General features: G+C 45.1%; 1 protein-coding gene across 1 annotated transcript in view; it reads right to left on the reverse strand.

Annotated features, from left to right (window-relative positions):
* The window catches only part of FBLN5 (fibulin 5), an 82,391-nt gene that overhangs the window by 19,702 nt on the left and 47,213 nt on the right, over positions 1–15,476 (reverse strand). The window contains exons 5-6 of the mRNA XM_007660520.4: positions 13,182–13,304; positions 3,041–3,157 (exon numbers count right to left, since the gene is read on the reverse strand). Of these exons, the coding sequence (XP_007658710.1) occupies positions 3,041–3,157; positions 13,182–13,304 (240 nt within the window). The remainder of the gene's footprint in view (positions 1–3,040; positions 3,158–13,181; positions 13,305–15,476) is intronic.

A 15,476-nucleotide genomic window follows, 5' to 3' on the forward strand; every position in this document is an offset into this window, starting at 1 on the left:
ACTGGGTTCTAATCCTGGCTTTGCCACTCTTTTTAATGGCATTTTTAAGCACTTAATATGTACCAGGCACTGTGCTAGCAGTGGAGTAGATACAAGCTGATCAGATTGGACACAGTCCTTGTACCATGTGGGGCTCATAGTTTTAATCCCCATTTTACAAAGAGGGAACTGAGACACAAAGAAGTTAAGTGACTTGCCTAAGGTCACATAGCAGACAAGTGGTAGAGCCAGGATTAGAACTGAGGTCCTCTGATTCCCAAGTCCATGCTTTTTCCATTAGGCCAGGCTGCTTCTCATGCCACTTGTCTGCTGTGTGACTGTGGACAAGTCACTTAATTTCTCTGTGCCTTAATTCCTTCATCTGCAAAATGGGGATTAAGACTGTGAGCACCACGTGGAACACAGACTTGTCCAACCTGATTAGCTTGTATCTACCCCAGTGCTTAGGACAGTGTCCAACACAAAGTAAGCACTTGACAAAAACCCATTTTTAAAAAAGATATTTTGAGCTCCCTTCCAGCTCCAGAGGATCTATGATTACCTTAACTTCCATCTACCCTAGGTGGAACTTTCCATAGAGATGCTTTGGTGGTCACAGAAACTATAAAATCTTCTTAGTGCTAAATAAATCTGTTCAGGGCAATTCATCAGAAAGCAAAGGATCATTCCTAGACCCCTCCTGGCCTCTGTTTCTGGGTGTGAATAGCTCTTTCTAGGCTACATTTTAGAAGGGAAAGAGTAAAAAGTCCCGGGCAAGGGAGGGAGATAAGCTTACCTCCTTCAGCTTCCGGCCTCTACAATTCTGTCATCACCCTGACCCTGCTGCTAACCACAGTGGACAGTCTGCTCTCTCCTTCCCTCCATCCTTCCCTCCCTCTCTCCCAAATCAAGATGCCAGTGCCATTTGACGCCAATTATGGGGTCGAACAGATCGTGGATATTGGGTTTGAGAGATGAGAATCAGACTTTTGGTCTGTGAGCTGTGAGGAGCCTAAAGTCCTGCTCTTCTAGACACAGGATCCTACCGCTTTTTCTTTTTCTTTCATGTAGTTCTCCTTGTCTTTTAGGTTGTTTTAGTATTTTATCATTGCATCTTCCCTTATGTGTCTGACACCCATCCCCTTGCCTCACTTTTATTCTCAAACCGTGAGTCCCTTGAGGGCCAGGGACTATGTCTACTTTCCACCTAGGGAGTCTTTCCCAGTGCCTAGTACAATGTTTGGCACAGAATAACTGCTTAATAAATACTTTCACTGTTACTACTACTAATATGATAATTTGTCCTTGCCTTACTTCTAATAATAATAAAAATAATAATAACAGTAATAATAATTGTGGTATTTGCTAAACTTTTACTATGTACTAGGCACTGTACTAAGTACTGGTGTAGATACAAGATAATCAGGTTGGGCCCAATCCCTGTCCCACAAGAGCTCATAGTCTTAATCGCCATTTTATAAATGAAGTAACTGTGGCTCAGAGAAGTGAAGTGACTTGCTCAAGGTCACACAGCTGACAGGTGGCAGAGCCGGGATTAGTATTCAGGTCCTCTGACTCCCAGGACCGTGTTCTTTCCACAAGGCCACACTGCTCACTAGCAGCAACCCCCATGGAGCAGGAAAATCTGGGCCGACCCACCCGTTTCAAGCCATGCAATGGAAACTGCCGATGACCTGCTGATCAGGAGATCCAGGGTCATTGAGTGGGCAGGTTTCCTAGGTTTCCTTCTTTGCATCGGCGGGATCCCATAGATCCCAGCCCTCTGTGCAGCAGGCCCACCATCCTGCTGCTTCCAGCAGAGGGGAGGCCACAGCACCTCGGCTCTCTGGATTCACTGGCTCCTAAACCACAAGCCCAGCCCCTGTCTTTTCATGGTATATCTCAGAAGACTAGAAAACAGCATGGCATAGTGGATAGAACATGGGCCTGGGAGTCAGAAGGCCATGGATTCTAAACCCGGCTTTACCACTTGTCTGCTGTGTAACCTTGAGCAAGTAATTTTACATCTCTGAGCCTCAGTTACCTCATCTGTAAAGTGGGGATTGAGACTGTGAGCCCCACGTGGTACATGGACAGTGTCCAACAGGACTGGCATGTATCTACCCCAGCACTTAATACAGTATCTGGCACATAGTAAGCGCTTAACCAATACCATAAAAAAACACAACTGAGACTTCTTGGAACGTTTTCTTGAACCACTTTGTAGTGGAGACGGGCAAGAACTCTGGCTCAGGCTACTAAGAACTGATGCCTTCCTGTTTACCTAGCTGTTTCGATAGGTTCCAAGTGATTTTGATAATCTCCACTGCATAGTGTGACCGGCCAAAAGCTGTAGGAGAAAATAAGTGACCCATGATGTCATTGAGGAAACTGTCCTTGTGAAAGCTGATGGGCTCCTGTGAAACAAAGACCTCATTTTGCATCTACGATACTGTAGCTGTCAGAGAGGAGGAGTCTGGTACTGTACTTGCCCTAATTCCTGGGATCTGAAGGCTACACGCGCTTCCTGAGTACAGAACTTTCAGCTGGGAACTCCGCTGTGCCAAGGCATTATTTGTTTTTCTTCCTTATCAGAGACTGAATTGATTTATAGGAAAATAAGAATATGTTTTTGTTTAGTTCTGTTTTTGTTGGGGGAGGGAAGGGGGTGAGGAGAGTGTGAGGAGAAGGGTGGAAAGGGCAATTATACACCAAAGTTCTCTTTGAATTCCAACCCAGCATCTCTCTAAGCCAGTGGAGGATTGTATACATATTTCTGAAGTTTGGAATTCTTTCTGAAGCAAGAAATAAGAGCGCTTTGGAATCTCGCTCCCAAACCATAGTCACACTTGAGCTGATGGAGCCCTTCGATGGCAATGGCAGATTTCCAAATGACCACGTTAGCCCTATCAGCCTACCAACCCAACGGGACTTATATGCATATTTATTCTATTTCAATTCCCCTACGTGGCTGGGACCCAGAATCCACTCTGTTAGAGCTTTCAGAAGAACTGTAGGGATCTGAAGCCCTCAGGATGAGCTCCCACCATTTTAGAGGTACCTTGGCATGATCGTCCATCCTCGTTCAAGGTAAAGCCGGGGTTGCACGTACAGGAATAGGAGCCAGGAACATTGGCGCACAGCTGTTGGCAGTAACCATAGCGACATTCATCTATGTCTGAAAATACAAAAACAGGGAAAAAAATGAATGGTTGCATCATTCTCCTTGCCTCAAGTGGGAATCGCTCTCTACTGAACACAGTCCACAGTAAGGCAAACCAGTGCAGAACTTCTATTCCTAAAAGGATGATAACTATGTGAATGCAATAAGAAAGCCCAAACTGACCTACTTATTAAGTATAAAACTCTGAGAGCCAATATTGGCCAGGGCACCAACTAATTAAAAGAGTACATACAGTACACCTCGAGTATTTGTGGGTTTGGTAATGCAGAAGGTGTGGCTGGCTCCCTGAGAAAAGGTTGGGGGTATAAAGGAAATAAAGAGAGAATCACTGCCTCACTTATCTTGGGATCTGTAACTGTGCTCCCCAAACTGAGCAGGATTAAAATTTCCTCAGGCGGCCAAAAGTTGTCCCTTTTTAAAATAATATTTGCTAAGTGCTTACTATGTGCCAGGCACTGCTGGGGTAAATACAAGCTAATCAAGTTGGACACAGTCCATGTCCCACATGGGGCTCATAGTCTCAATCCTCATTTTACAGATGAGGTAACTGAGGCACAGAGAAGTGAAGTGACTTGCCCAAGGTCACACAGCAGACAAGTGGCAGATCAGGATTTGCACCTAAGTCCTTCTAACTCCCAGGCCTGTGGTCTAGCCACCAGACCACTCTGTTTCTCTAATATGTAACACAATCCACCTGCTGACTCATCTGCACATAAACACACACAATCATGCACACACACTTAGGGAAGCAGCATGACCTAGTGACAAGAGCATGGGATTGGGAGTTAGAGGCCGTGGGTTCTAATCTTGGCTCCGTAACTTGTCTGCTGTGTGACCTTGGGTCAAGCACTTCACTTCCCTGTGCCTCAGTAAAATGGGGATTAAGTCTGTGAGCCCCATGTGGGGCAATCTGATTACCTTGTATCTACTCCAGCACTTAGAACAGTGCTTGGCACAGAGTGTCTAACAAATACAGTTGTTATTTTCATTATTATTATTAGTGCCATCACTTTCAGTCTTGACTCAGTAAATGAAGCAAATCCTTCTATGTCTGTTCTGCAAGAAAGTCATTGACAGGTTTGGCTGCATGAAGTGGAGCCAGAGAGCCAGTGAGAAGTAGCTCTTTAATGTAATATTAGTTCTTCAGCTCAGGCGTTCAGGAAATAATCAATTAATCATATTTACTGAGCACTTACTGTGAGCAGAGGACTGTACTAAGTACTTGGGACAGTTCAGTATAACAGAGATGGTAGAAATGTTCCATGCACACATGGAGCTTACAGTCTAGAAATACTTCTGCTAGATCTCTGACTGTTCCACCATCACATCACCATCCCTATATAATGATAAAGGGTTTGGAGGACAGAGAGGGCAGTAGAACATCATTGACTAAGCCCCCCTCTCTTTTTCTCCCACTCCCTTGTGTGACACCCTGACTTGTTCCCTTTATTCATCCCCCCTCTCAGCCCCACAGCACTTAAGCACATATTTATACATTAATGTCAGTCTCCCCCTCTAGACTGTAAGCTTGTTGTGGGCAGGGAATGTGTCTATTTGTTATATCATACTCTCCCAAGCGCTTAGTACAGTGCTTTGCACACAGTAAGTGCTCAATTATTATGATTGAATGAAAAAAATACGATCCACTAACTGACTGACTGACAATGAATGAATGAGTTTTCACCAAAGAGATTACAGGTTGTGGCCCTGTGAGTTGTGGGCATTTTAGAGGTTTCCTTTCCTCAATCATTGCTATTCGCTGGATAAATCTTTTTTTCTCCACTCTGCAAGGGCATGAGTTAGCCTAAATCATGAAAGGAATCCATAGCATAGCCGAAACAGTACTCGTCGTTGAAGTCATTAACAACCAATATATTCAGCTGTCAAAAACAAAAAGCAAATCTAGCCTCCAGAGAGCATAATGTAAGTTTACTATTTGAAGGCATGTGGTTTCAATAAACACCACGGAGGAAGTCAGAAACGGATTCAGTCCTTGCATCAGAGTCGAAATAAAACACTTGATAAAAATGTGCTTTTCTCCATGTGTTTAGGTCTCTTTCCTAAGGAAATATGACCATCCTCATCTATGGATTGTGATTTGTTTCTCTCACACTGTTCCATTACTCCAACCCAGACTTGGCCCCACTTGGCCTTCACTGAGTCCACGGCAGCAGCATCCCTGATTCAGACTAGAAATCCCTCTCCACTGCCATGTTAGTGAAACTCGCTCTCCCTATGGATTGAATTCCAGCATTTCAGATTAGACCTGGGAATGATGTCAATCCCGCCCCCAAGCCTCACCCCATCAGTCGTATACCAACCTGTCTGCTAGACCGTGAGGTCCTAGACTGCAGGATTGTGTCTGCTAATTCTATTGCACTCTCCCAAGTGCTCAGTACAATGCTCTCTATGGAGTAAGTGCTCAATAAATACAATTGATTGATAATCAACACATCCATCCCCCCATATAAGAATCCCTAGGATTTTCTACGAGCATTCTCTTTCCTCAGGATTCAAGAAATCTTCCTTCACACCAACTGTCTCATTTTACATAAACGTGCATGCACACAAGCACACAAAACCCCCTTCCTGGAGGAGAAATTTCTGCCAACATTTTCAAACAGGGCCTAGAAGGGTTCTTTGGTCTTTTGAAATGCATTTGGCTTTCCTTTGAGAACAGTGGGGAGACTTTGGTGGGGCAGGAGGTAAAATGCTCGACTAAAGCAGGCAGAGCCCAGGACCGGCCTAGCCTATGCTAGCGGGTCATGACAGTTTGGCTCCCACTGTCCCTCCTTCCAATCCCCTCTAGTCTATAAACTCGTTGTGGGCAGAGAACATGTGTACCAACTCTGATATACTGTACTCTCCAAAGCGCTTAGTGTGGTGCTCTGCACAGAGTTAAAACTCACTAAATACAATTGATTGCTTGAGCCCAGCCCTGGGCCCTTCCTGGGTCTGTTTTCATGCTCAGGTGGCATATGCAGTGCCAGAGGCTCTCCCTCTCTATCCCCTCATTTGTACTATTCCCTCAGGTCTGGAACTCCCCCTCTAGACTGTAAGCTCCTTGTGGGTGGGGGAATGTCTCTACCAAACTCTACTGGATTGTACTCTCCCAAGTTTAGTACAGTGATGACACACAGATCTACATTTCTGCCCCTGTCCTCTCCCCCTCCCTTCAGGCTCGCATCTCCTCCTGCCTCCAGGATGTCTCCACCTGGATGTCGGCCCGCCACCTAAAACTCAACGTGAGCAAGACTGAGCTCCTCATCTTCCCTCCCAAGCCCGGTCCTCTCCCAGACTTCCCTATCACCGTGGATGGCACCACCATCCTTCCCATCTCTCAGGCCCGCAATCTCGGTGTCATCTTTGACTCGTCTCTCTCATTCACCCCACACATCCTATCCGTTACCCAGAACTTCAGGTTTCACCTTTACAATATCGCCAAGATCCGCCCTTTCCTCTCCACCCAAATGGCTACCTTACTGCTACGGGCTCTTGTTATATCCCAGCTAGACTACTGTGTCAGCCTTCTCTCTGACCTCCCTTCCTCCTCTCTCGCCCTGCTCCAGTCTATTCTTCACTCCGCTGCCCGGCTCATCTTCCTGCAGAAACTATCTGGGCATGTCACTCCCCTTCTTAAACACCTCCAGTGGTTGCCTATCAACCTCCACTCCAAACAAAAACTCCTCACTCTAGGCTTCAAGGCTCTCCATCACCTTGCCCCTCCCTACCTCTCCTCCCTTCTCTCTTTCTACTGCCCACCCCGCACGCTCCGCTCCTCTGCCGCCCACCTCCTCACCGTCCCTCGGTCTCGCCTATCCTGCCGTCGACCCCTGGGCCACGTCCTCCTGCGGTCCTGGAATGCCCTCCCTCCTCACCTCCGCCAAACTCATTCACTTCCCCTCTTCAAAACCCTACTTAAAACTCACCTCCTCCAAGAGGCCTTCCCAGACCGAGCTCCCCTTCTCCCTCTACTCCCTCTACCACCCCCCCCTTCACCTCTCCGCAGCTTAACCCTCTTTTCCCCCCATTTCCCTCTGCTCCTCCCCCTCTCCCTTCCCATCCCCTCAACACTGTACTCATCCGCTCAACTGTATATATTTTCATTATCCTATTTATTTTGTTAATGAATTGTACATCGCCTTGATTCTATTTAGTTGCCATTGTTTTTACGAGATGTTCTTCCCCTTGACTCTATTTATTGCCATTTGTTCTTGTCTGTCTGTCTCTCTGGATTAGACTGTAAGCCCGTCAAACGGCAGGGACCGTCTCTATCTGTGGCCGACTTGTTCATTCCAAGCGCTTAGTACAGTGCTCTGCACATAATAAGTGCTCAATAAATACTATTGAATGAATGAATGTTCTGTTCATAGGGAGCACTCAATAAATACCATTAATTGATTGCCTCAAATCTGACAGACCACAGCCTCTCACTCCCATATCCAAATGCTTCCTGAAATTTCTGCTCCTCTAAGAAGCCTTCTTCTTCAAGTCATTTCCAGTAACCCAAGTCACATAAACCAACCAGCCATCTCTAGCATTTAGATGTTTTTCCAACCCATTTTCGCTTAGAAGAGTGCCTGCCTGGTACATAGTAAGCACTCAACAAAACATTATTATTATTAAACTTAGCATATTCTCTTAATTATGAGCCCTATGTGAAACAGGGACTGTGTCCAACCCTATTATCTCATATCTATACTAGTGTTTAGAACAGTGACTGGCACACGTAAGAACTTAACAAATACCACAGTTATTATTATTATTATTATTGTTAATCAACTGCATATTCAACACTTTATTTTGATTACTTTGTAAATACTTTTCTGTCTGCCTCCCTATTAGAGGGTAGTCTCCTGGTTTTTAGGGAATGGGTCACCTTATTTTGTACTTCCCAATCACTTAATACAATGATTTGCACCCAGAGCACCTCAAAAAATGCTACAACAACTGCTACAGATACTATAACCTCCCTCACCTGGAACGATTTTGTTACTCTGTTCTGATTTACAGTTACAGGTGAAGTGGGAACAGTTACTAACAGTATTCTTCCCAATTTGGGCTAGGCTTGAATTACATGGGACCAGTATGCTTTAAGCTCAAACAAATCACTCCTAAATTTTAGTTTAGGAATTTCAATCTACACATCACCATGTACATGAACTCAACTGCCCTTCAAAACATGGTGATTTCCAACCTCATTATTGGAATGCCAAATTATTTCATTTTTCACTTGAAGAAGTAGTTAGCAAGACGAGACCATGTTCTGCGATAACCTGTAGACAGTTTGTCATGCACTGAGGGATAGTGTAGGGGGATAGAAGATGGATGGAGTAGGCAGTGGGAAAGTGAAGAGGGGAGGGAAAATTAGGAGATAACTTTACAAAAACAGTGATGATGATGATGATAGTATTTGTTAAGTGCTTACTATGTGCCAGGCACTGTTCTAAGCCTTGGGGTAGATACAAAGTAATCAGGTTGTCCCACATGGGGCCCATAGTCTGAATTCTCATTTTACAGATGAGGGGCCTGAGGCTCAGGGAAGTAAAGCGGCTTGCCCAAGGTCACACAAAAGACAGTAATAATAATGTTGGTATTTGTTAAGCGCTTACTATGTGCCAAGCACTGTTCTAAGTGCTGGGGTAGATATAAGGTTATCAGGTTGTCCCATATGGGGCTCACAGTTGTAATTCCCCTTTTACAGATGAGGTAACTGAGGCAAAGAGAAGTTAAGTGAGTTGCCCAAGGTCACACAGCTGACAAGTGGCCGAGTCGGGATTAGAACCCCGGGCCTGGGCTCTACCCACTAGACCACACTGCTTGTGTGTGTGTGTGTGTTACCCCCACACACACATACTCTAAAATGGGAGACTGAGTCTCTGGAGTGCCAGGGGGACTTTTGGGTAAAAGGGCAGGGCTTGTGGTTACCTTGCACTATGATGTTATATGAGTCAAGTTAAGCTTTGAGCAGATACTGATAAAGGACACATGTCCGGTCTCCAGCACAACTGTGACATGGGAAGGGATATTGGGAAATGGAAGTGGAAACCTGCCAAGGATGAATGGGCAGGGAAATCCCGTTTTCTGTCCAGCCTTGGCAGTGTGCCAGGAAAGTGCGGCAATGGAGAAAGAGGGGCAAAGGGCCCATTCTCAAAAACAGAAAAAGTGCACATAAACAACTCTCTTCAAATAAAAAGCAAAAAGCCCCAAGTTTGAAAATTCATTGATTTCTTCACTGTTCTAGTTAGCAATGTTCTCTTCATTGTTAACTGAGACAATTCCTTGAGGCCGTAGATTGTTAGTTCATTGTGGTCAGGGAATATGTCTGCTAACTCTATTGTACTGTACTCGCCCAAACACTTAGTAAAGTGCTAAGTAAATATCATTGATTGAAGCAGCTAGGAAGTAGAAGTAGCTTTTGATGCCTAGGCTTTTGGAAGAAAATCTCCATACCCTGATATTTATCACATACCAGAACCGTTAAAGGCTACACTTATAAGGTGTTGTGCATCAGTATACATTGCAGAGGCCCTTCGAAAGAGAAAAACGAGAAATGATTTCTTGAAGGCAAAGTTTCTGATAGAGACAACAGATATGGCTGGTTTCCCAACCACAGACCCAGTTCTTTTGCTCCTTAGTATCACTGTCACCATTCCTGTTGCCGTTTCCCACAAAGTTTACTGATTTACTTTCCATGTTTCGGTGAAAACTATTCACAGTTGCATACTAGAATGAGAGGTGCCAGATCTCCAAGTTGGTGAACTGCACATGCGAATAATTGTAAGTGTGGATAGGTGTGCATACCCTCGAGAAGCAGCCCAAAGTAGGCCCCCACCATCAGACATTTCTGATACTTCTTTGCAACTATCTGAAGGGCCACAGTCCATGATTCTTCTGACAGCCAGGACTAAAGTATAGCTTTAACCACCAAGAGTCCCTTGAAAATAGAGTTCTTTCCCCCCATAAGTAGGTTTTGGATTTTAACCTCAGATCCTCTAAGATTTACTTTCTTCGGACTGAAGAAATAGAGTCTAAGAAAGCTCAAGCTGACAGAATTTTCCAGAAAAGTACACCACAGCAATCACCCCTGGAAGAGATTGAAGCAGCCTTTGGATAGTTCCGTGAATTCATTTTCTTGCCCAGAAGAGGAAGGAAAGAAAGAAAGAAAACCACAGCACTAACAAACAGAACTGCCATATTGTCCCTGCCAAGTTTTTCGCATGGTACAAAAGAGACCACCAGATCCTCAAAGACATTAGAAAGCTCATGCGCTACCCATGCGCTACCCCAGAGCATGTACATGTCTATATTTCCTGGGGCGAGGTTTACTGTCTACGGCAGTGAAATATTCATGAGATTTAAGTGATCCCCTGGGGCTCCCGATCTGCTTGTGTTTCCATGGCCCGGCCTCTTCATTGAATTACTGCAGGACCAGCCAAGCCACAACTCTTATGCCACGTGGGACTGCTGGAAGGTTTCTGTAGCTGGGTTGCCATGTCCCAGTCTGTGAGGAGTTACCGTCCACTCCAGCAGCCATTCAACGACATGGGGGATGCTTCTCTCCCTTCAATAAAGGGTACTTATTGAGTGCTTACTATGTACAGAGCACCACACTAAGTGCTTGGGAGAGTATGATAAAACAGAGTTAGCAGACACTTTCCCATTCCAAAATGCTGAGAAGCAGCGTGATCTAGTGGATAGAGCATGGGCCTGGGAGTCAGAAGGACCTGGGTTCTAATTCCGGCTCTGCCGCTTGTCCGCTATGGACCTCACTTCACTTCTCTGAGTCTCAGTTATCTCATCTGTAAAATGGGGGTGAAGACTGTGAGCCCCATGAGGAACAGGGACTGAAAGCCTTGTATCTACCCCACTGCTTAGTACAGTGCCTGGCACATAGTAAGCACTTAACAAATACCATTAAAGAAAAAAAAAAGAATAACGAGCCTAAGGTTTAGAGAGGGACTTCTACCTCAGACTCATAGCTAGGATCTCAGCCTCTTGGAGAAGCTCTGTGGTAGCTTCCGCCATTTCCAAACTGGCTCACCCACAGTAGCGACTACAGTCCTGCTGCCATATTTCCACAGTGGGGGCAGTGGATGATTTTTTCACACTCTAAGGTTTTGGGGTTCAGCTATGGGCCTGCCAGCTGCAGTTGATCCTTGGCTTTGTAGGGAAGCGGTGTGGCTCAGTGGAAAGAGGCCGGGCTTGGGAGTCAGAGGCCACAGGTTCGAATCCCGGCTCTGCCACTTATCAGCTTTGCGACTTTGGGCAAGTCACTTGACTTCTCGGTGCCTCAGTGACTTCATCTGGAAAATGGGGATGAAGACTGTGAGCCTCACGTGGGACAACCTGATCACCTTGTATCCCCCAGCGCTTAGATCAGTGTTCTGCACATAGTAAGCGCTTAACAAATACCAACATTATTATTTGCTCACTGTGGCCTACGATTCCTCTCTTGCAGCTTTCCCCAGATCCATCACCTGGCTCTGCGTTGCAGGCCTCAAGGCTGAAAATCCCCAGAGAGGCAGTTCTACAACCTCCAGAGGTGGCAAGATCTGAGATCTAGGATGGAACTGGGTTTCAGGGATGGGGTTGGCCACCAAAATGGAAAAACTCAAGCCAGGAAGGGAACTTGACCTTCTCACTCCAGAGGTAATCTAGATAGTTGGCCCCAACTCCAACTCCTGATGCTCAGTGGTACTTTGTGCTGAGTAAGTTCTCAATAAAAACAATCGAATGAATGAAGGAGTCAAGGGGGTCCAGAGGTTGGAATAGCCTAACCCAAGATGGGTGACTAAGCTGGGCTCTATACATTTTTCTGCCAAAGGGTGAGTCCGGGACTTTGAGCAAATCACTTCAGTTTCATTCATTCAGTCGTATTTATTGAGCGCTTACCAATAAATAAATCGTATTTATTGAGTGTGCAGAGTGCTTTACTAAGGTCTTGGGAGAGTATGATAAAACAGAGTTAGAAGACACTTTCCCTGCCCACAATGCTGAGAAGCAGCATGGTCTAGTGAATAGATCATGGGACTGGGAGTCAGAAGATCCTGGAAGTGGCTTAGTGGAAAAAGCACGGGCTTGGGAGTCAGAGGTCATAGGTTCTAATTCCTGCTCTCTCGCTTGTGAGCTGTGTGACCTTGGGCAAATCACTTAACTTCTCTATGCCTCAGTTACTTCATCTGTAAAATGGGGATGGAGACTGTGAGCGGCTATGTGGGACAACCTGATTCCCTTGTATCTACCCCAGTGCTTAGAACAGTGCTTGGCACACAGTAAGTGCTTAACAAATACCAACATTATTATTATTATTATTAATTCCGGCTCCTCCACTTGTCTGCTGTGTGACCTCAGTTTACTTCATCTGTAAAATGGGGATTAAGATTGTGAGCCCTATGTGGAACAGGGACTGTGCCTAACTTGATTCAGCTGTGTCTACGCCAGTGCTTAGAACAATGCTTGACACATAGTCAAGCGCTTCACAGATACCATCATTATTTTTAGGTCATAATAATACCGGCAGGAAAGGGAAAGAGGGCAAAGGTGGTGACTGCATCTCAGCGGCAGTAGCAGCTATCATTAAACTAGTTGAAGTGCAGGGTAGAAGTGAACTGGGAAAATAGAGCGGTTCACTGAATTTGGGGTGCAGAGTTGGGGGTGGGTGGCAGCAAAGCCTCTGGACACCGGGGCAGAGGTGAAGGCGGATTTACAATGCACAGTGTATTACAGTGTATCTGTTGTGCTCAGACAACTCACTGAAGCTGGTTTGGGAATGGAACCTATTGATTCCTTTCATTCAATCGTATTTACTGAGTGCTTACTGTGCTAAGAATTGTACTAAGTGCTTGGGAGAGTACGATATAACAACAAACAGACACATTCCTGCCCATGAATCTTACCAAGGCTGGCCCGCTTCAATGGCTAAAAAGAAAAGACAGAGAGGGAAAAAACAGTGAAAATAATCTCATTTTCATGTTGATTAATGGACAGCAGATGCCTCAGCGAGACAAAAACTTACCTAAGCACTGGCCTTCCAGAAGCCAGTACCCATCAGTGCAGGAACAGGTGTATCCTCCTTCAGTATTGATGCAGATCTGCGTGGGATTGCACTGATGGGAATCCGATGCGCACTCGTCAATATCTGCAACATAGACAGGTCCCAGTGAGCATGGCATAAATTGTGGATTTTGAAACCAGCGCAAGAGGCATTTTTATTGCATGGAATCGAAGCAACGTAGCCTAGGGGAAAGAGCATGGGCCTGGGAGTCAGAAGACCTGGGTTCTAATCCCATTCTGCCACGTGTCTTCTGTGTGAGGTTGGGCAAGTCACTTAACTTCTCTGTGCCTCAGTTTCCTCATTAGCAAAATAGGGATTCAATATTGTTCTTCCTCCTACTTAGACTGTGAGCCCCAGGTGGTACTGATTATCTTGTATCTACCCCAGCATGTAGTATAGTGCTTGGCACATAGTAACCACTTAACAAATGCCATAGTTATTATTATTATGTAACAAATGCCACAATTATTAATTATTATGTAATAAATGCCCATGCTTAGATGATAGTAACCACGGAAAATCCAGTGAGTTCAGAACACACACTGACATTGCAGATCTCCTTCTTAGGAACACCTAAGGGCTGATAGAACATGAATAGAAACTGAGTCCTTAGAAAATATTTCCTCTTTTCTTATTCAATATTCTAACAAAATAGTTACAAATTGAGGTATTTTGCTAAGGAAAGCCTCTAAACAATAACAGCAGCAGCCTCCTAAAGAACACCATCCACTTTACAGCTTTGAGAGTAGTCATCCTCTTCCCAGCCTTTTGATTTGGGGATGATGACTATTTCTAATTGTTTAATGCTTAGGTGGACATTTGTTCTTCTTGAGTTTATAGTAAAGTTCTATACTGGAGAAGAGATTGTAGACTAGACTGTCTAGACTTTCTGGACTGTAAGATCGTTATGGCAGGGAACATGTCTGCTAATTCTGTTGTAGTGTACTCTCCCAAGTGCTTAGTACAAAGCTCTGCACATAGTAAGTGCTCGATAAATAGCATTGAATGAATGATTGACTGGAGACAGGCACTCTATCCCCCCCTCCTTCTGCAATGGGGAAAGAAGCAGGAAAAAGCAGAAAAAAGCAGCACTGTCCACCCTAACCCCGGAGCGAAGCTCTCTCAAAGCTTCCCTGGCAAAACGATGGATGACAGCAAGGTACTTAAACTGCTGCTGAATGGTGACCTGAAAAAGGACAACTGAAAGCAAGTGGGCAGGGAAAGTGACTACTGACTGCTGTATTGTGCTCTCTCCAAGAGCTCAGTACAGTGCTCTGCACACAATAAGCACTCAATCATATTCACTAAGTGCTTTATTTGGGTGTGTGAAGAGCACTGTACTAAGTACTTGGGAGAGTCCAACATAAAAGAGAGGCTTTCCCAATAAATACCACTGACGATGATGATGATGAAGAGGGCCTGAGGAAATGGTTTAAAGGTGTAGTAAAGTTTAGCCTCAGTCAATGCTCCATCATAGCTAAGTCTGGGAGACAACTCTAGTGGACATTTTTTAGACTGTGAGCCCTGCGAAGGACAGAGACCACATCTAATTCCCACCGATGTATTCGCTCTTAGTGCTTAGCAGAGTGCTCTGCACAGGGTAAGCATTTAATAAGTACTACTGCTACTTCGACTACAACTACGGACAGGCAGACCAGAATAGAATCCCGGCAACGGGAAAGGTAAGAGTCTCCTCAAGCATAGCTTTGAGAAGACAGTAGACTCATAAGGCTAATATTGTCAGGGGCTGCAAACAACAAATACAGAAACAGAGCAAAGGACACACCGCATGGCGTGAATAGGGCCGTCATTCCTTCACCGGTCTCTTCGGCCACATTTTCTTTAATAGGGCTGAGTAGAATGGAAATTTGAAATGGTCCCTAACCAGAAGAGGACCCTCGGTTCTCTGTTAAAGATCTTTCCCTCTAGACAGTAAGCTCATCGTGGGCAGGGAACATATCTACCAACCCTGGTATACTGTACTCTCCCAAGCACTTAGTACAATGCTCTGCATACAATAAGCGCTCAATAAATACAATTGATTTGATTGATTGCTTTCCCCTTATTAATGAGCATAATCACAGAGGTCCAAGACCTTTCCAGAGAAAAAACGCCCTCTCTAGTCACCAGGTTGTAATCAGAGTCCTGCCCTGCTCAATAGGGTGCCCCCTTTGTGGCTTCAAAGGCATTTCCTTTGTACAGATTTGATTGTGAGAGCCCAGTTTGATTTTATTCTGCCTTACTCTCCCTTGCTCA

The sequence above is a fragment of the Ornithorhynchus anatinus genome, chromosome 1, assembly GCF_004115215.2.
Source record: "Ornithorhynchus anatinus isolate Pmale09 chromosome 1, mOrnAna1.pri.v4, whole genome shotgun sequence".
Taxonomy (NCBI): domain Eukaryota; kingdom Metazoa; phylum Chordata; class Mammalia; order Monotremata; family Ornithorhynchidae; genus Ornithorhynchus; species Ornithorhynchus anatinus.